This window comes from Chiloscyllium punctatum, chromosome 24 (genome assembly GCF_047496795.1).
Source record: "Chiloscyllium punctatum isolate Juve2018m chromosome 24, sChiPun1.3, whole genome shotgun sequence".
NCBI lineage: Eukaryota > Metazoa > Chordata > Chondrichthyes > Orectolobiformes > Hemiscylliidae > Chiloscyllium > Chiloscyllium punctatum.
The window spans coordinates 85550009-85572576 of NC_092762.1; the positions used below are offsets into that span (position 1 = coordinate 85550009).

Here is a 22568-nt window from a genome sequence, read left to right on the forward strand (position 1 = left end):
GAACGCCTTACTGAAGTCCATATAGATCACAACTACTGCTCTGCCCTCATCAATCTTCTTTGTTAATTCTTCAAAAAACTCAATCAAGTTTGTGGGACATGCTTTCCCACGCACAAAGCCGTGCTGACTATCCCGAATCAGTCCTTGCCTTTCCAAATACATCCTGTCCCTCAGGATTCCCTCCAACAACTTGCCCACCACTGAGGTCAGGCTCACCGGTCTATAGTTCCCTGGCTTGTCTTCACCGCCCTTCTTAAACAGTGGCACCACGTTTGCCAACCTCCAGTCTTCTGGTACCTCACCTGTGACTATAGATGATACAAATATCTCAACAAGAGGGCCAGCAATCACTTCTCTAGCTTCCCACAGGGTTCTTGGGTACACCTTTAGATTAGATTACTTACAGTGTGGAAACAGGCCCTTCGGCCCAACAAGTCCACACCGCCCTGCCGAAGCGCAACCCACCCATACCCCTACATCTACCCCTTACCTAACACTATGGGCAATTTAGCACGGCCAAATCACCTGACCAGCACATCTTTGGATTGTGGGAGGAAACCGGAGCACCCGGAGGAAACCATGCAGACACATGGACAATGTGCAAACTCCACACAGAGAGTCACCTGAGTCGGGAAATGAACCCGGGTCTCTGGCGCTGTGAGGCAGCAGTGCTAACCACTGTGCCACCGTGCCGCCCAATAGGACTTGGGGATTTATCCACTTTTAACCGTTTCAAGACATCGAGCACTTCCTTCTCTGTAATCTGGACATTTTGCAAGATGTCTTCTCCAACTGGTCAATCACCAAGAAAGCAAATAATTCCAATCATACTTAACCCAGCCTGTTTCAATATCCTTCCAAATCCTTTTCATTCCATCCACCTTTACAATCTAATTTTGGCCCTGTTTCTCATTAATGTTGGAAGTCAGTAGCAGATAGCCTCACAACTGTCCCTCTGTTCACTAGTTTCTCTTGCTTTTTGATCCTCAGACTTTAATATTTAACCTTGTAGCTAAGACCTCTCATTCTCAACCCCTTAACAATCAGAAAGCTGCTTGCTTTGATCTTTTTCATGGTGTACTTCCGGTCGTAGCATGGGGCCTATTGTACCAGCGCTCAAATTCTGGGCAAGATTGGTGAACAAAGAATAATACAGCACAGGAACAGGCTTCAAGCCTTTGCCAACACAAGTGTTCTTTCAAACTAAAACTGAAGTGATGCCACAAGGCATATGGCAAAAGGGAGCTTTGGTCTTCCATTCTTCAGTTCTGTCAGACAAGGTTGATTGAAAAAAGTGTCTTATGTAGACACTTTAAGAGTTCCTGAGGAATCAGCATACACTTGTATAAGTTGACACTGCTCATGAGATATCAGAGACGGAATATAATCTTTTTAGTTCATTTAGGCTTAGCAAACAGAGCCAAAGAAATACCAACTGGTGCAATTGATGGCCTCCACTTTGTAACATTTGCAGGTTTGCCAAATTTTATTGTTTCATACAGTGTGTGTGTGGTCCATGCCAAAGATGTAAGGGTTGCATAGAATCAAACAGCATAGAAAGAGGCTACAGAGCCCTTGATTTTTGTGCTTACTGGGTCTTTGAAGGAGATATTTAATCAGTCCTCCCATCAGATATAAAAGGAGCCATAACACTAGTGACATAGAAAGGTCCTGAAAAGGATTTGCACAGCAAGCCACAATTAACAACGTGATAATGACCAAGTAACCTGTGTTTAAGTGAGGAATTTGAGTGATAGTCATTGAGGACACCTCAGATGTCATAGAGTTATCGAGATGTACAGCATGGAAACAGACTCTTCGATCCAACTCGTCCATGCCGACCAGATATTCCAACCCAAACTAGTCCCACCTGCCAGCACCCGGTCCATATCCCTCCAAACCCTTCCCATTCATACACCCATCCAAATGCCTTTTAAATGTTGCAATTGTACCAGCCTCCTCCACTTCCTCTAGCAGCTCATTTCACACACGTACCACCCTCTGCATGAAAAAATTGCCCCTTAGGTCCCTTTTAAATCTTTCCCCTCTCACCCTAAACCTATGCCCTCTAGTTCTGGACTCCCCGACCCCAGGGAAAAGACTTTGTCTATTTATCCTGTCCATGCCCTTCATGATTTTGTAAACCTTTATAAGGTCACCCCTCAGCCTCCAACACTCCAGAGAAAACAGCTCCAGCCTATTCAACCTCTTCCTATACCTCAAATCCTCCAACCCTGGTAATATCCTTGTAAATCTTTTCTGAACCCTTTCAAGTTTCACAACATCTTTCCGATAGAAAGAAGACCAGAATTGCATGCTATATTCCAACAGTGGCCTAACCAATGTCCTGTACAGCCGCAACATTATCTCCCAACTCCTGTACCCAATACTCTGACCAATGCAGGAAAGCATACCAAATGCCTTCTTCACTATCCTATCTACCTGCAACTCCACTTTCAAGGAGCTATGAACCTGTACTCCAAGGTCTTTCTGTTCAGCAACACTCCCCAGGACTTTACCATTAAGTGTATAAGTCATGCTAAGATTTGCTTTCCCAAAATGCAGCACCTCACATTTATCTAAATTAAACTGCATCTGCCACTCCTCAGCCCATTGGCCCATCTAATCAAGATCCTGTTGTAATCTGAGGTAACCTTCTTCGCTGTCCACTACACCTCCAATTTTGGTTTCACCTTTGCTTTGTAAAAGTGGCTGTGGAATCTTTCAGATGGAGACTGGGCATCATTTTCTCGTCTCTAACAAAGGACAGCACTTTGACAGGATAGTACTCTCTCAGGACAGCACTGGACTGTAAATTTAGATTTTGATTTGAAGTATATGGGTTGCGGCCTTCCCTCAAGGACATTAGAGGACCAGGTAGATTTTCCCAACAATCAATGAACTCTTAATTTATTGAATTCAAATTTCACCATCTGCCGTCATGACAGGAAATGAACCTGCATCCCAGAACATTAGACAAGTGTCTGGCTTAATAGGAGAAAGTGAGCACTGCAGATGCTGGAGATCAGAGCTTAAAAATGTGTTGCTGGAAAAGCGCATCAGGTCAGGCAGCACAGAGTGTCTGGCTTAATAGTCAAACAATAACACCACAAGGCCATGCCTCCCCCTGCAGATGTAAGTAATGTTGATTATATTGGATATAAAATGAATACTGAAGAAGGGCTTATGCCCGAAACGTCGATTCTCCTGTTCCTTGGATGCTGCCTGACCTGCTGCGCTTTTCCAGCAACACATTTCAGTTATAAAATGGATACATTGACATTTAGCATCGCCATTCATGTAATTTTGGTGGAGAGTGTGGTGTTGGATAAACACTAGTCAGGAGGCATCCCAGGAGCAGGAGAATCCACAGTTTCGAGCATTAGCCCTTCATCAAGAAGGAATAGTGCCCAACTCCTATTGCACACCTTCTTACCAAAATGCTGACTGGACCAGGCACAAGCACTTTCCTTTACCAAACTGGCGGCAAAGCCCGCCTCATGTCTTGTCCATTACTAAAATGGCGAAGCATCCCATCGCGGCGCATACTCCATTACCAAAATGGCCGCTTGACAAACCACGGGAACTTTCCTTTACCAAATGAATACATGATGTCATACAGCGATCACACGTGACCTCGCCGCACAAGCACCAATCAGGGAGTGACGAACATGTTCTCAGTGATTGATGTCTCTTTTCACCAATTGCAATCTGGATAACTGGGCCAGGCCGTGAAACGTCACGATAACGACCAGTAGTTGTGCAGGAGGGCGGGGCTAAAGCGGCTGACCACCAAGTTAGGTTGTAGCACGCACGCCGGGTCGGGCGGGTTGTGTAACGCTTCCTGATTGGACAGTAGCCCGAGTTTGGTTGAGGTGCCGGCGGTGGTCTGCGGGAAATGGCGGCCGGGGTGCTGGGTGGTAGTCAGCTCCGGCCGTTTCTATGGCGATGAGGCGGGTCGGGCCGGTTCAGGCCGCGTGAACGAGACATGACCCAGGGCAAGAAGAAGAAGCGGCTGAACCGCAGTGTCCTGCTGGCCAAGAAAATCATCATCAAGGACGGAGGCACGGTAAGGATCAGGCTGAGGAGGGGCGGTGACCCCGGGGGGAGGGGGTGGGGTTGGGGTATAGGGGGTGGGGTTGGGGTATAGGGGGAGGGGTTGGGGTTGGGGTTGGGGTATAGGGGGAGGGGTTGGGGTTGGGGTAGGGGTATAGGGGGTGGGGGTGGGGTTGGGGTATAGAGGAGGGGAGGGGGCTGGGGGATAGAGGGAGGAGGGGAGGGGGGTGGGGGATAGAGGGAGGAGGGGAGGGGGGTGGGGGATACCGAGGGGGTGGATGGCTATGGGGGGAGGGGAACAGCCCTTTGGTGTGCTGGTGAAGGTGGGTTTGGGGATGGGGAGTGGGGAGAGGTCAGTTTTGGTGAAGGGAGTTGTGGGATGGGGGCTATAGGGAGGGCTGAGACTAGGGGCATAGTGTTTTGGAGAATTGCCATCTTGTAGGTTGAGTAATAGTGAGTGGTTCATTTGGGTGGTGATTTGAAGAGAATGGGAAATATAGGAGGGAGTTGAGGTGGATATGTTGTGGAGTAATGTGAGCTGCAGAGTGGTGTATTTGTTTGGGTAAAGCTGAGCTGAAGGGGCTGTGAGGGAGAGTACAGTCGAGTTGAAATTATGGTGATTAGATTAGATTACTTAGTGTGGAAACAGGCCCTTCGGGCCAACAAGTCTACACCGACCTGTCGAAGAGCAACACACCCAGACCCATTCCTCTACATTTACCCCTTCACCTAACACTATGGGCAATTTAGCATGGCCAATTCACCTAACCTGCACACTTTTTGGATTGTGGGAGGAAACCGGAGCACTGGGAGGAAACCCACGTAGACACGGGGAGATAGGCAACTGTCTGCGTGGAATTTGCACAAAGGTGGGAATTGAACCTGGGTCTCTGGCGCTGTGAGGCAGCAGTGCTAACCACCATGCTGCCCACATTTGTAGAGGGAAAGAGAACTTTAATATTTTGAATCCAATATCACCCTTTGACCTGAAGAATAATAATGTTGGACTCAAAGGTTAACTCTCTTTCTTTCTTCAAAGATACTGTCAGATTTGCTGAGTTTCTCCAGTACTTTCTATTTTTATTTCTATGTCCAGCATCCACAGTACTTTGCTTCTGTTTTGTGAATTAATTTTATGGAGTCTGAAATTTCTGGGCATTGGAATATGTTTGAGGTGATGATGAAGGGATTCTACATGGTGGTGGAGGAGGTGGGATATATTTATACTTATGTAGAGGATGGGATATTTTGGTGTTTTTTGAAAAAATGAGGTGCAAGGGTCTTATTTGGAGGTTTGATGTGTAGGATGTGGGGGATGGTGGGGGATGGTGAAGAAGGGGAAGGATGTTTGGTGGTGCTAATTCCTTCATGGCATGTTGGAGTTGCTGTCAGCATTTATTGCCCATCTCTAATTGCTCTTGAGAAGGTGATGGTGAGCAGCTACGTTGATCTGCAGGCCACTTGATGTAAGCATGTCTGCAGTGCTGCTAGGGAGACAGATTGCACCCCCTTCACTGACACACAACTATCAGTGCCAGGTTGAGTGTGGGTAGTTGGTGCTGTGAGCTACCATGACTAATAAAGTTGAATTGTAGCAGCCAGCACTGAAGTTGAGGCAATGGATTAGGATAGGTCAATCAGTCAATTAGGAAGACATCAGGAATGGAAATGAGTAACAGTAGTCAAAGAGCTTAGAAGTTATGAGAGAAGCAGAGGAAACTGGAGCAGCATAATGACAGCGCTCAAAAGATAAGGTGAGTCACTGGAGTCAGGGAAGGTCCCGGATGATTGGAAGATGGCTGTTGTAACCCCCTTGTTCAAGAAAGGATCAAGGCAAAAGATGGAAAATTATAGGCCAATCAGCTTAACCTCGGTTGTTGGTAAAATTCTAGAATCCATCATTAAGGATGAGGTTTCTAAATTCCTGGAAGAGCAGAGTCTGATTAGAACAAGTCAACATGGATTTAGTAAAGGGAGGTCATGCCTGACAAACCTGTTGGAATTTTTTGAAGAGGTAACAAGTAGGTTAGACCAGGGAAACCCAGTGGATGTGGTCTATCTAGACTTTCAAAAGGCCTTTGATAAGGTGCCACACGGCAGGCTGCTGAGCAAGGTGAGGGCCCATGGTGTTCGAGGTGAGCTGCTGGGATGGATTGAGGATTGGCTGTCTAACAGAAGACAGAGAGTTGGGATAAAAGGTTCTTTTTCAGAATGGCAGCCGGTGACGAGCGGTGTCCCGCAGGGTTCGGTGCTGGGGCCACAGCTGTTCGCATTATATATTAATGGTTTGGATGAGGGAACCGGGGGCATTCTAGCGAAGTTTGCCGATGATACGAAGTTAGGTGGACAGGCAGGTAGTACTGAGGAAGTGGGGAGGCTACAGAAGGCTCTAGACAGGTTGGGAGAGTGGTCCAGGAAATGGCTGATGGAATTTAACGTGAGCAAGTGCGAGGTCTTGCACTTTGGCAAAAAGAATAAAAGCATGGACTACTTTCTAAATGGTGAGAAAATTAATAAAGCCAAAGCATAAAGGGATCTGGGAGTGCTAGTCGAGGATTCTCTAAAGGTAAACATGCAGGTTGAGTCCGTGATTAAGAAAGCGAATGCAATGTTGTCTCTTATCTCAAGAGGGTTGGAATATAAAAGCAGAGATGTACTACTAAGACTTTATAAAGCTCTGGTTAGGCCCCATTTGGAGTACTGTGTCCAGTTTTGGTCCCCACACCTCAGGAAGGACATACTGGCACTGGAACGTGTCCAGCGGAGATTCACACGGATGATCCCTGGAATGACAGGTCTAGCGTATGAGGAACGGCTGAGGATACTGGGATTGTATTCATTGGAGTTTAGAAGATTAAGGGGAGACTTAATAGAGACGTACAAAATAATACATGGCTTGGAAAAGGTGGATGCTAGGAAATTGTTTCCGTTAGACGAGGAGACTAGGACCCGTGGACACAGCCTTAGAATTAGAGGGGGTCATTTCAGAACAGAAATGCGGAGACATTTCTTCAGCCAGAGAGTGTGGGCCTGTGGAATTCATTGCCACGGAGTGCAGTGGAAGCCGGGACGCTAAATGTCTTCAAGGCCGAGATTGATAGATTCTTGTTGTCTAGAGGAATTAAGGGCTACGGGGAGAATGCGGGTAAGTGGAGCTGAAATGCGCATCAGCCATGATTGAATGGCGGAGTGAACTCGATGGGCCGAATGGCCTTACTTCCACTCCTAGGTCTTATGGTCTTATAATGTATGAAAAAAAATTGAGGTGGCACAAAGAACACAGTAAAGATGGTTTTTGGAGATGATAGGTAGCAGGGAGGAAGAAGGCTGCCTAAGCAGTAGCAGGTAACAGAATACGGCAGAAGACTAAAATGAATAAAGAAACTGAGGGGTGCCAGTATATTCTTCCTTTGAGATAAGGCCGCCTCCTACTCTTTCAAGCCTGCTCTAATATTGATTAAAATCTGAGTTGGATGATCAGCTGCTTTTCCCCCATATTCATTCTTTCATTTAGCTCCAAGTGCTATATCCACCTCCTTGAAATCACAGAATGTCTTGGCCTTCACTGTTTTCTGTGGTCATGAATTCCACAGGCTCACTCCCCTCTGGATGAAGAAGCTTCTCCTTATCTCCGTCCTAAATAGTTTATGTTGTATCCTTAGACTGACCCCTAGTTCTGGGTTCCCCCACAATCAGCAATATCTTTCCTGCATCTATCCTATGTGGTCCTGTTAGAATTTTATAGGTTTATTTGAGATTCCCTTCCTTCTGAACTCTGACATATATAAAGGTCTAATTGATTCAGCCTCTCTTCATGTCAGCCTTTCCATCCTGGAATCAGTCTGGTCAACTTTTGCTGCATTCCGTCTGCCATAAGAACATCCTCCCTCCGATAAGGAGACCAAAACTGCATACAATATTCCAGGGGTTGTCTCACCAAAGCATTGTGCAATTGCAGCAAGACATTTTTGCTCCAGTACTCGAATCCTCTTGTTATGAAGGCTAAAGGTGATTTGCTGCCTTGACTGTCTCCTGCATGTGCATGCTAACATTGAGCAACTGGTGTCTGAGGACACTCAGGACTCATTGCACGTTCCCTTCTCTCAATTTGTAGCCATTCGGAAAATTTCCTGCCTTGTTTTGACTATTTATCCAAATTAGACTGCATCTGCCATGTATTTACCCACTCACTCAGCCTGTTCAAATCACACTGAAGCATCTGTGCAACCTCCTCACAGCTCATCCTTCCACTTGTAGATTTGATGGCATTACTTTTAGTTACCTCATATATGTCTCGGGTTAGTAAATTTAGTGAATAAATTTACACTTGTGGATAGTGCCGAAGAATGTTGTAGGTCACAGGGGGACATAGGTAAGCTGCAGAGCTGGGCTATGAGGTGGCAAATGGAGTTTAATGCAGAAAAGTGTGAGGTGATTCACTTTGGAAGGAGTAACAGGAATGCAGAGTACTGGGCAAATGGTAAGATTCTTGGTAGTGTAGATGAGCAGAGAGGTCTCGGTGTCCATGTACATAGATCTCTCAAAGTTGCCACCCAGATTGATAGGGCTGTTAAGAAGGCACACGCTATGTTAGTTTTTATTAGAGGGATCGAGCTTCGGAACAGAGGTCAAGCTGTAGCTGTACGAAACTCTGGTGTGGCTGCACTTGGAGTGCAATTCTGGTCGCCACGTTAGAGGAAGGATGTGGAAGCTTTGGAAAGAGTTCAGGAGAGACTTCGTAGGATGTTGCCTGGTATGGAGGGAAAGTCTTAGGAGGAAAGGTTGAGGGACTTGAGGCTGTTTTTGTTAGAAGAAGGTTGAGAGGTGACTTAATTGAGACATATAATCAGAGGGTTATATCAGGTGGACAGTGAGAGCCCTTCTCCTAGGATTGTGATGGCTAGCACGAGGGGGCATAGCTTCAAATTGAGGGGTGATTGATATAGACAGATGTCAAAGGTAGTTTCTTTACTCAGTAGTAGCAGTTTGGAACGCACTGCCTACAATAGTTGTAGACTTGCCAGCTTTGTGAGCATTTAAATGATCATTGAATAGGCATATGGATGAGAATGGAATAGTATAGGTTAGTTGGGCTTCGGATTGGGTTCCTGGAGCGGCGCAACAGGGACTGTACTGCACTGTAATATTCTATGTTCTATACAAATCATAAATAAATATTTTGAATAGCTAGGGTCCTAATACTGATTCCTATATTACATTGCTAGTTACTGTCCACCATTTGGAAGAAGACCATTTTCATATGTGGTAAGACAAGTGTCATGCATGTTATCAGTAAAACCCCTCCACACTTTTGTATTCCGTTTGGAATATAGGTCAGCATTCCATTTGCCTTCCAATTGCCCAATGAATTTGGCTGCTGGCATTTTTTGATTCATGGATAAGAACATCCAAATTCTTGTGTTCTGTTCTTTCTTCAGTCATTTAGTAATATTCATTTCCTGTACCATTTGAAGTGCATAACCTCACATTTTCCCACATGAGAGTCTTTGGAATTCTTCTTGTGCTACTGGCAGCAATAGATGTTTTGTGGAATCCCTGTAGTATGGGAGTAGGCCATTTGGTCCAGCAAGTTCACATTGACCCTCCGAAGAGCATCCAAACCAGACCACCATTGCCTTGCACTTCCCATGCCAAACCACCCAGCCTGCACGTCCTCAGCCAAAATGGGTAACTTACCATGGCCCGCATGTTTGGACTGTCAGAGGAAACCCATGCAGATACGGGGAGAATATGTGAACTGCACACAGTTGCCTGAGGCTTGATTTGAATCTGGTGTTGTGAAGCAGCAGTGCTAAGCACTGAGCCGCTGTGTTGTCTACATACCACATGGATGTGGTTTTGAGTTTATAATACAATCAGTGTCCCATGTAACTACAGATTGCTGTGGTTCACGGACTCCCAGTTCAATTCTTTATTTTGCGGAGATGTTGAATCTGTGGACCAGTGCATATTGGTTGTGGCGATTGCAACGCCTTTTTACTTACTTGACTAAGCGTTTGCTGTTCATTTGATTGCACTTCAGTCCTGTGTCCTGATCTTTGGATGTAGGCGAGTCAGAGGACCTCCTATGGATCTGCTCCTGGGCTTGGCCATTAGCAGGTCCGTGTAGTGAGCTGTGGAGAGGCTCATAGCTCTGGATGTAAGTTTGCTAGCTGAGCTGAAAGGTTTGTTTTTGAACATTTTGTCACCATAATAGGTAACCTCATCAGTGAGCCTCCAGTGAAGCACTGGTGTTAGTGACCCACTTTGTATCTGTGTTTAGGTTTCCTTGGGTTGGTCTTGTCATTTCCTGTGGTGATATTATTTCCTATTTTTCACAAAGAGTGGTAAATGGTGTCCAAGTCAATGTGTTTGTTGATAGAGTTCTGGCTGGAATGCCATGCTTCTGGATGTTCTCGTGTGTGTCTCTGTTTGGCTTGTCCTCTGGACGTGTTGTCCCAGTCGAAGTGGTGTCCTTTCTCATCTGTATGTAAGGGTACTCGTGAGAGAGGGTCAAGTCTGTTTGTGGCTAGTTGATGTTTCATGTATGCTGGTGGCTAATTTTCTGCCTGTTTGTGTTTGTTACAATTTTTGAAAGTTACTTTGTAAATGACAGTTGTTTTGCTTGTTGTCTGTATAGGGTCTTTTAAATTAATTAGCTGCTGTTTCCAGTGTGTTTTTGGGAGTATGGGCTACCATGATGTCAAGAGGTCTGAATAGTCTAGCAGTCATTTGCGATGTCTTTGATATAAGGGAGAGTGGCTGGGGTTTCTGGATGCGTTTTGTCTGCCTGTTTGGGTTTGTTGCTGAGAAATCGGCAGATTGTTCTTTTTGAATATGCTGTATTGGTGATTTTCCTCTGCTCCTCATAGTTTCTCTGTGCTGCAGTGTGCGGTGGCTCATTGAAATAATGTTCTAATGCATCTTTTGTTGGTTAAAAATCACACAGTCCCAGGTATGTTTGGAAGTACTAGCTTTTGGAGCACTGCTTCTTCATCAAGACCACCTGATGAAGGAGCGTCGCTCCAAAAGCTAGTGCTTCCAAATAAACCTATTGGACTATAACCTGGTGTTGTGATTTTTAACTTTGTACACCCTGGTCCAACACTGGCACCTACAAATCTTTTGTGGGTGTTGGGGTGATTGCTTCTGTAGTTCAGTATTTGGTCCATGTATGGTGTTTTCCTGTAGACACTGGTTCGAAGTTCCCCATTAGCTGTTCGCTGTACTGTGACATCTAGGAATGGCAGTTTGTTTTTTTTTCTCCTCTTTTGTGAATTTTATGCCTGTAAAGATATTGTTGATGGTCTTGAAGGTTTCCTCTAATTTGTTTTGTTTAGTGATGACAAAGGTGTCATCCACGTAGCAGACCCAAAGTTTGGGTTTCCAGCTTCCAGCTCGGCAAGCAAACTTGCATCCAGAACCCTCAACCTGAGCTACAAATCTTCTCAAAACGCGCTCAGATGATAGCTGCTGACTGTTTGCCCCTGTTTGTGCCAAAGTGTCTTTGGAAAGGGAACACATGGTGTCCACCAATACCTCACTCTCTAGAGAGAGATGGTCACTACAAGGGGTAGATGTTTTTATCTCCCCTTCCAATTCCATTTTGATTTGGTTCCTCTCCCTCACTTTTGGGCTGCGTTGCCCTTAATGTGCTTTGCATGTAAATTGATTGGAAAACATGTGTGATTTACTGGTGATAGTTAATAGGTGTAAAAGCACCACATGATTTGATGTGGGGGAGAAAAATGTTCAGTTGTGTAAGAGCACGCTGGCTATTTTAAAAAAAGCAATTGGATCAGTCATAACTATATTGAATGATAGCAAGCTTGAAGGGCTAAGCGGTCTACTCTTTCTCTTAATTCATGTGTTTAACTCATTTCACCACTATAATTTAGAGGGCTGCTCAAAATGCTTAGGATAAGGGCTTAACAGAGCTGACAGAGCTGCCTCTTCGTAGGATATGTGGAACAGTCCATCTTCCGCAGCTACACTGGCATCACCCCCCACCTTTTCCTCCGCTACATCGGTGACTGTATCGGCACTGCCTCGTGTTCCCACGTCTCTGGACCATCTCAGACTCCTCCCTACCCTTCCGAGACCTTTCCATTTCTATCTCGGGCGACCGAATCAACACGGACATTTACTATAAACCGACCGACTCCCACAGCTACCTAGACTACACCACCTCCCACCCTGCACCCTGTAAAAACGACATCCCATATTCCCAATTCCTTCATCTCCGCCACATCTGCCCCCTGGCGGACCAATTCCAATACCGTACAACCCAGATGGCCTCCTTCTTCAAAGACCACAATTTCCCCCCAGACGTGGTTGAAGATGCCCTCTACCGCATCTCCTCCACTTCCCGCTCCTCCGCCCTTGAGCCCCGCCCCTCCAACCACCACCAGGACAGAACCCCACTGGTCCTCACCTACCACCCCACCAACCTCCATATACAGCGTATCATCCACTGTCATTTCCGCCACCTCCAAACGGACGCCACCACCAGATATACTTCCCTCCCCTCCCCTATCAGCATTCTGAAAAGACCACTCCCTCCGTGACTCCCTCATCAGGTCCACACCCCCAACCAACCCAACCTCCACTCCCAACACTTTCCCCTGCAACCATAAGAAATGCAAAACTTGCGCCCACACCTACCCCCTTACTTCCCTCCAAGGCCCCAAGGGATACTTCCATATCCGCCACAAATTCATCTGCACCTCCACACACATCGTTTATTGTATCTGCTGCACCCAATGTGGCCTCCTCTATATTGGGGAGACAGGCCGCCTACTTGCGGAACGTTTCAGAGAACACCTCTGGGACACCCGGACCAACCAACCCAACCACCCTGTGGCTGAACACTTCAACTCCCCCTCCCACTCCACCAAGGACATGCAGGTCCTTGGACTCCTCCGTCGCCAGACCATAGCAACACGACGGTTGGAGGAAGAGCACCTCATCTTCCGCCTAGGAATCCTCCAACCACAAGGGATGAACTCTGATTTCTCCAGTTTCCTCATTTCCCCTCCCCCCACCTTGTCTCAGTCAAATCCCTCAAACTCAGCACTGCCTTTCTAACCTGCAATCTTCTTCCTGACCTCTCTGCCCCCACCCCACTCTGGCCTATCACCCTCACCTTGACCTCCTTCCACCTATCGCATTTCCAATGCCCCTCCCCCAAGTCCCTCTTCCCTACCTTTTATCTTAGCCTGCTGGACACACTTTCCTAATTCCTGAAGAAGGGCTGATGCCCGAAATGTTGATTCTCCTGTTCCTTGGATGCTGCCTGACCTGCGCTTTTCCAGCAACACATTTTCAGCTCTGATCTCCAGCATCTGCAGTCCTCACTTTCTCCAGAGAGCTAACAATATTCTGTTTCATTCAAGATTACTTTCCATTCATGATTTCTAGTACACTAGTGTCAAACTGACTTCAGTGATTCTTGACAATGCATAACATTCCTTAATACTCAAGTCATATTGTTGCCTAGTTTGTTGCTTAATATTTTCTTGAAATGTATCCCTCCTAAACTGACTAGATTTAGTTCCTAGCTTTGAAATTCCTTGCCTCTGGTCTACAATGAGGATAACGCTTATGAGAGTTTCAGACTGTGTAGAATATTCTTCAGTTTATTAGGAAAATGTGCCTACAAAAGTTGACTCCTACCATTTGAAATGTCATGATCCAAAGAAGAATGATTTGCATTTATATTGTACCTTTCAAAACCACAGGGCTTCCCAAAACACTTCACAGCCAATATTACTGTTGTAATATAGAAAACGCAGATTGTTTTGTACAATACATACTCCCACAGATTGTAGTAACCTGGTAGTGATGATGTTTGACTCATTAAATATTGAACTGGGCACTTAATGAAAATTTCCCTGCTCTTAAAACGGTGCCAAATGAAGTTTTACTTCCAGTTTAATGCCGTGTCTGAAGGGAATGTTATAAAGTGAGTTATAATTTTAGGAAGACCTACATGAAAGGATGGTGGAAGCAGATTCAGTAATAATTTTCAAAAGACTTGGATAAATACAGAAGTATGTTTTTGTCATGTCCTCACATGAATACAGTTTACTTGTATGAGAAAGAAAAATTTGCAAAGTTGTCGCTTGGGGTGCAAACTTCGGTGTAAAGGCACTTAGGTACAGGTTCTTAGGAATAAATAAGAAATTTCAGGAAATAAAAGGTCTGGCATTACAGACCTTCACAGCATCTTGGGTATGAAAGTTATTTAAGTACAAAATCTTAAGAATAAATTAGAGTAAAGAAATAAAAAGTTCAGAATTATAGTCCTTCCCAGCAGAGAAGAAGAAGTAGATAAGTTCGCATTGAAGAGTATAGACGGGGAAAGCTGGAGAGAGCTAACTGGGTAGCTTTGTCGAAGAGTCAGCATACAAACAATGATTTGAATGGCTGCCTCCTTTACTGTGGTAGACAAGCAGAAGGCTGGAGGAACACAGTAAGCCAGGCAGCATCAGGAGGTGAAGGAGTCCCGAAGAAGGGTTACACCTGAAATGTTGACTTCTCCTCTATGTAATGCTGCCTGGATTGCTATGTTCTTCCAGCCTCCTGCTTGTCTATCTTGGGTGCCAGCATCTGCAGTTTTTTGCCGCCTCTGGTATATCATTCTATAGTATTACATTAGTTAGGAACCTTCATTGGTTGGTTGTGTAGTTTTGCTTGAGAACTGGAAAATGTGACTGATCTACTGCAAGAGCTACCAGCTCTGGTTACACTTACTTGAAAGAAGAGTAGCATATGATGATTAGATGGGAGGAAACTTGCATGTGAATGTGGAGCACGCACAGTGGCCTTGCCCAGTTGGTCCAAATGGCCTGTTTTCTGTGCTGTACACACTACATATTACATATCTGATCTGGAATGTATATTTAAAATGAACTAATGAGGTTAAAAAGTACTGAAACTAGAAATAGAAAATGCTGGCAGCACCTAGATGAAACCATGTCAAAACATATTTATTTGTAACAGCACTGTTTATAATTGGGTAGAGGGAATACTATTTCAGGAATATTTTTCATTTCTCTATGCCCAGAAAGGTGTATCTCAACACTGGCATGATTTGAAATTTCATTGAAGATTTTACAGTATTTTCCTGTAGCATTCATTCTCTGTAATAACTAAAGAACTTGGGAAAGTATCAACTGTAGAAAATGTTGTGGAAATGTTACCCCTTCTATTTTGCAACCGAGCAGCCTTTTTCATAGTGTTGAAGATGGGTTCAGTCATTGAATGTTCAAGAAACCTGTGCAGGCTGCTGATAGCAAGGAATCCCAGCAAAATAGATCCACTTCTGGTCTGGCCATCTGTCTGAATGCATTGTAAAGGTTTTCTTACTGTTTTGTGTGCTGTACACACTTCCAGAATTCAGAACCGGTCAAGTTCCTATTGAGAATCCAACCCAAGTGATGGCTTAGAGTCATAGAGATGTACAGCATGGAAACTGAGCCTTCGGTCCAATCCGTCCATGCCAACCAGATATCCCAACATAATCTATTCCCACCTGCCAACACCTGGTCCATATCCCTTCAAACCCCCCCATTATTCATATACCCATCCAAATGCCTTTTAAATATTGTAATTGTACCAGCCTCCACCACTTCCTCTGGCTGCTCATTTCATGCACGTACTGCCCTCTGTGTGAAAAAGTTGCCCTTTAGGTGTCTCATATCTTTCCCCTCTCACAGTAAGCCTATGCCCTCTAGTTCTGGACTCCCCGACCCCAGGGAAAAGGCTGTCTATTTATCCTATCCACTTGTTGGCTCCCCTTAAAGATCAAACAATTGAAGGGAATTCTAATGAATGTTAATGGCCTTTGTCCTTCTGGGTTGTTTTGAATATTGGGTACACAAAGAGCTTTACTTAATATCAGCATAGATGAGGTCATGCATGTCATGTTTTTCTTAATTTATTAAAAGACTCTCAATAAATTATGACAGGAAAAGCTTGTGATTAAAATCGTAAAAGTTGGATTGGTGTCTAAAGGTCAAATTGCACAGATTCACTTTGTATGGTTAGTCAGGAAATTCAGTATTTTAGTTGCTTCATTTGCACCTTCATCCAGTTTATTTTGGTGGAGTGGGGAATGTCAAGTGGGATGCCAAGAATGGTGTTCACTCTGGAACAAACCAGATGCATTGCCAGCAAATCAGGACCTGTTGCTGTTGCACAGTGTGGAACACCTTGCCATGGATGTTGTAGAAAATGGACTATTGTAGCAGATACTTCACTCTAGCAGTTAGTTCAGAATTCAGGTTTAGCTTAACAATTTGAAGTTTATTTAAAATATATGTTCACTTTTATGGGGTGTGGGGAAAATCCAATTTGCCTCTTAATGTGATTTTTCCAAATCCGACTTGGAGGTGATGTTCCAATGCACCTCTGCCCTCATTGTCCGTGTTGATGGAAGGTGTTAATTTGGAAGACGTCTTTTCAGATTATTTGGTCTGAAATTCTCTTAATATTTAAACAATGACCTGGTTGTGCTTCACTGACTATGGATGGTACACTGCAAAGCCAAGGATATCACATTAAAACGTCACAAGTTTCCATATTTACATTGGACATAACCTGACTCAACTGTGTCTTTGTGCTCCAGTTTGTTTGACCTCCAGGCACAGATAAGAGGAAATTTCTTACAGCAAAATATTAGGATGACAGACTAATGTCTCAATACTTTTTGCAAGCTTAGTACTCTTTCCGCCTCCCCTGCCATTGAGCTTGACACTGACTGCTAACAACCATGTGCTTCTGTATTACTTTGAACTGAGTGTCCATTGTTGCCCACTTGGGTTTAAACTGTAAATCTGGTTTGAAAGAAAAGGGGATATATTTAAGGATGAGACTCTGCATGGAGTGAGCATATCTCCAGTTGACTAAAGTGTGGTAAACGTTTGCAACTATCCAAAGAAGCAAGAATTCCTTTATAAGTCTATCTTAACTCTGAAAGCTGAGTAATCTCAACACAGTTTATATGATAGAAATCAAGTGGAAGGTGCTCATATCCATACCATCCTTGTACTTAATACAGTTAAGTCACTTTAAGATTCTTGCTCTACTTTACAAATTCTTCTCCGGCCTCACCCTTTCTTATCTTAATTGCTTCCAGCCCTATAATAATAAGGGATTTCCAAAGTCATTTAATTCTTGCTTCGTGGACATCCTTTCTCGATCATGCCTTGAGCTGCATGGGCCTGAAACTGTAGAATTTTCTCTAACTCTTTCTACCTCCCTTTTAGAGCCTCCTTTTAGAATGGTTTTTAACTTTTTGTCGCCCATCTGACTATTTCCTTACATGGCTCCATCTCACATTTTGTTTAGTAGTGTTGTGAGGCATTTGAACTTTATTATGTTAAATGCACAACATAAATATCTTCTGTATTGAGCCTCGGAAAATTAAAAGCTGTTGACATGATCATGTAAATATCCCTGCAGAGATTACTTACACCCAACTGTACCTTAAATGGTCACAAAAGAGCTATTTATCTGTAGACTGTCTGCTTTAGTAGATTTCCTGGTATTATATTCCAATAGTTTTCCTGGCATGTTTTTATTCCAAATTCCCAAACTTTGCGTTTTGAAATAAAACTTTTCCACTATATGAGAAACATCCTGGCTTGCTCTACTTTATCAATTTACTGCCTAATTGTGAAAATCTTAGCTCACCTCAAAATTTCCCTTTTTGTGAGGAAAAAGTAATTTAGTTTTGATTCCTGGAATTGTTCTTACTTGCTCCTATGATTTCTGAAAACAGTGACCTCTTTCCCACTAGATTACTGGAATGACTTGTGAAACGTTTGGTGGGGGATCCTCTCAGTCCAAGTAATCACACCAGGTGCTGAAGTTTATAAAGATCCAAACCTGATTTCTCAACTGAGAGAGACTGCTGTGACTTGAATTGACATCCACTGAAGTGGCTAGGTCAGGAATGAAGTGTGCTGAAGTTGAATCCATGCTCCCTTCCTCAGTGTTACTATGTAACTTTTTGTTTTTCTCCAATCTATAGTATTTATTTGTATGTTGAACGGCCTTGAACCTGGGCCTTAAAACAAGTCATTTTTCAAAAATATTTGCGCTGCTCCATTTTTTGCTTACTCAGTGGTGAATTAGCATTGGAGTTCTTAGCTATTCTGCCCACTAAGGTTTAATCTTTAAACCAGGTTTGAACGAAAAGGACATATATTCGACCATGAGACTCCGTCATCTGGACATAAGCTTAATCCTTGCTAAGGTGTGGTAAACATTTGCAACTATCAAAAGGATCAAGGATTTTGTTGTAAATATCTTAATTCTGAATGCTGGGTAATCTTGAAACACAGTTCATATGATCAAAATCAAATGGAAAGTGCCTTAACATTATGGATATTACAGTCTTGTCACTGTACAATAAGTAGCTCCATTTCAACCAAACTAATACCATGCCAAAAATTGAATAATTTACCACAGAGGTGTTATATATGCACAATGAATAAGAATACAGTATACTAAATGTAAATAAACTGATAAGCAGGATTAACATTCCAATTAGCTGTGAAGTATGTAGTTGTCTTCCTGAATGCAGGCAGACACTGCAATGTAAGTGTTTGGAGAATTTGGCTTTCACATAAGGTAATATTCTTCCAATTGAACATTGGACTGCCTCACAGCACTAGGGTCCCAGGTTCGATTCCAGCCTCTGGTGACTGTCTGTGTGAAGCATGCACATTCTCCCCGTGTCTGTGTGGGTTTCCTCCAGGTGCTCCAGTTTCCTCCCACAGTCCAAAGATGTGCCAGTCAGGTGAATTGGCCATGCTAAATTGCCCATAAGTCAGAGGGAAATGGGTCTGGGTGGGTTACTCTTTGGAGGGTCAATGTGGACTTGTTGGGCCAAAGGGCCTGTCTTCACACTGTAAGGGCTCTAATCTCATCAAAACTAAAGCACCATCTCAGCTTGCTTGGTGATCTGTTAATGATCCCATGACACTATTTAAAGAGTATGGAATTTTTCTGGTGAACTGGTTATAGAGTCATAGAGATGTACAGCATGGAAACAGACCCTTCGGTCCAACCCATCCATGCCGACCAGATATCCCAACGCAATCTAGTCCCACCTGCCAGCACCCGGCCCATATCCCTCCAAACCCTTCCTATTCACATACCCATCCAAATGCATCTTAAATGTTGCAATTGTACCAGCCTCCTCCACTTCCTCTGGCAGCTCATTCCATACACATACCACCCTCTGCGTGAAAACGTTGCCCCTTAGGTCTCTTTTATATCTTTTCCCCTCTCACCCTAAACCTATGCCCTGTATTTCTGGATACCCTATCTATTCCCCTCATAATTTTGTAAACCACTATAAGGTCACCCTTCAGCCTCCGACGCTCCAGGGAAAACAGCCCCAGCCTGTTCAGCCTCTCCCTTAGCTGAACTCCTCCCAACCGATGTTACTTCTTTTGCTAATCTGACACCCCTCAAAAAAGGCACATTAACTAGTTATTAATTTCTTGCTATAATGGGACCTTCCATGTTTAGCAATCCAAACAACAATGCAACAACCACCTGATGAAGGAGCAGCGCTCCGAAAGCTAGTGCTTCCAAATAAACCTGTTGGACTATAACCTGGTGTTGTGATTTTTAACTTTGTACACTCTAGTCCAACACCGACATCTCCAAATCGTTACTATGCCATAACAATCATTGAGCACTCTCTTTCATGTTTTGCCTTGATAGGTCCAAACTCCCTTTATGTAGGCAATTCTTCAACCACTTACTAGGGCAGAGTAGCTGAAGTTATTTCTCTTTACTTGGTTCATGATTCTTGCCTTGTTTACTTTCTTCCATGTTAATTATAGCCAACGATGAAGAATCCAGCTTCACAATGAGACAGGGCACTCTTATTTGTATGTTGTTTAGTTTGTTGAGATATTACATTGGTAAGCACAGAACCAAAGGAGGTTTTGTCCCTCTGGCTTATGTAGACTGGTTTCCAGTGCAATTGTTAATTTTAAAATTAACATTTCAGTTGTTTGAAAGTCTTCAGATTATGTTTTTATTTACAAAGCATTGATTTGAGTCTCAAATTGTAAACCAAAATGCAGCAGTTTCATCGACTTAGATTGCAGACTGACTGTTGAGCAATTTTCCAGTTCAGTTGAATGTTTTAACTGCTGAACCAGCTGAAGTCAGGAGGCAATTCATGTGATAAAGCTAGTTTTACAATGAAGTCTAGTTCATAGAAAGCACAGTTTAACTATTTTGTAAGTCCCAGAGTAATAATCAGTGTCTGGCAATCCCTTTATGTTACAATCAATGGTTCCTGTAATGGATGGATAGGGGGTTCTGGTGGCTGCTAATTGACTGAATGCAACTGGATGCAGTCTGTTGCAATGCTGGCTGACCAAAATGCAAGTATCTTGTACAACTGGGTAATATGGCTATGGTCATTGGCACCTTCTGGGTGAAACTTTACAGATTATTCTTCAGAATTGGTCTTGAGTTTTTATCTTATTTTGAACATCTCCAAGGAAGTGGCTGTTAGTGTTTGATAGATTGGCCCCAAAAAAAGCAATTTTGATTGGCTAGATGATCTTTCCAAGGCTTTGTTTCATACATATCCTTCACTCATAAAAAGGTGTCGCACTCAGTCCTCTCAATTCCCTGTCTTCATTCCCCAACCTTCATTTTGAATTGGGAGATGATGTTGTTGGGACATGAAAAATGAATGTAACAACAGGAAATCTCAACACCAATTAAAGAAGAAAATAAGTTGATTATATATTGAAACCTAAATAGCATAATGTGTTAACTAGTGCAAATGTTAAATGAAGCTTGGAATTCTGTTTCTATTACATTTCCCTTGACAATCTAGAGATATTGAACATTGTTTCTGTCTTCTGGCGTTATAGCTAATAAGTTTTAAAAGTTTGTGCTTTAGAAACATCATCTCCAATTCCTCATTCATGTTACAGCAAATTCGCATTCACAGAATGCACCTGTACCACTAATAGGAGAGCACCATTCTACAGTAAGAAATTTAGACAATAGACAATAGGTGCAGGAGTAGGCCATTCAGCCCTTCGAGCCTGCACCGCCATTCAATATGATTTTGGCTGATCATTCCTAATCAGTATCCTCTTCCTGCCTTATCTCCATAACCCTTGATTCCACAATCCTTGAGAGCTCTATCTAACTCTTTCTTAAATGAATCCAGAGACTGGGCCTCCATTGCCCTCTGGGGCAGAGCATTCCACACAGCCACCACTCTCTGGGTGAAGAAGTTTCTCCTCATCTCTGTCCTAAATGGTCTACCCCGTATTTTTCAGCTGTGTCCTCTGGTTTGACACTCACCTATCAGCGGAAACATGTTTCCTGCCTCCAGAGTGTCCAATCCTTTAATAATCTTATATGTCTCAATCAGATCCCCTCTGTCTTCTAAACTCAAGGGTATACAAGCCCAGTCGCTTCAGTCTTTCAGTGTAAGGTAATCCCGCCATTCCAGGAATTGACCTCGTGAACCTACGCTGAACTTCCTCAATAACCAGAATGTCTTTCCTCAAATTTGGAGACCAGAACTGCACGCAGTACTCCACGTGCGGTCTCACCAGGGCCCTGTACAGCTGCAGAAGCACCTCTTTGCTTCTATACTCAATCCCTCTTGTTATGAAGGCCAGCATGCTATTAGCCTTCTTCACTACCTGCTGTACCTGCATGCTTGCATGTGTAACGAACCAGAATTGGTCAGTGACCTCGAAGTGAAGGAGCCATTGGGAAGTAGTGACCATAATACAATAAGCTTCAATCTGCAATTTGAGAGGGAGTGGGTACAATCTGAAGTGACAATATTTCAGTTGAATAAAGGGAAATATGGAGCTATGAGGGAGCAACTGGCCAAAGTTCAATGGTTTAATACCTTAACAGGGAAGACCGTGGAGGAACAATGGCAGATATTTCTGTGTATAATGCAGAAGATGCAGGATCAGTTCATTCCTAAAAGGAAGAAAGATCCCAGGAGGAGACATGGGCGGCCGTGGCTGACAAGGGAAGTAAAGAAACATATAAGGTTAAAAGAGAAAAAGTATAACTTAGCGAAGATAAGCGGGAAAACGGAGGACTGGGAAGCTTTTAAAGAACAACAGAGGATTAGTAAGAAGGAAATACGCAGAGAAAAAATGAGGTACGAAGGTAAACTGGCCAAGAATATAAAGGAGGATAGTAAAAGCTTTTTTAGGTATGTCCAAGGCAAAAAAATGGTTAGGACAAAAATTGGGCCCTTGAAGACAGAAGCAGGGGAATATATTACTGGGAACGAAGAAATGGCAGAGGAATTAAATGGGTACTTCAGATCTGTGTTCACTGGGGAAGACACAAGCAATCTCCCTGAGGTAACAGTGGCTGAAGGACCTGAACTTAAGGGAATTTCTATTTGCCAGGATTTGGTGTTGGAGAGACTGTTAGGTCTGAAGGTTGATAAGTCTCCGGGACCTGATGGCCTGCATCCC

The 22568-nt window shown here is 43.7% G+C and overlaps 1 protein-coding gene across 1 annotated transcript in view; it reads left to right on the forward strand.

The window, feature by feature from the left end:
* Positions 1-3845: 3845 nt before the first annotated feature.
* LOC140494789 (hippocampus abundant transcript 1 protein-like) overlaps positions 3846-22568 on the forward strand; it is a 73937-nt gene continuing 55214 nt past the window's right edge. Inside the window, exon 1 of the mRNA XM_072594386.1 lies at positions 3846-4069. Coding sequence (XP_072450487.1) covers positions 3989-4069 — 81 coding nt within the window. The 5' untranslated portion in view covers positions 3846-3988. The remainder of the gene's footprint in view (positions 4070-22568) is intronic.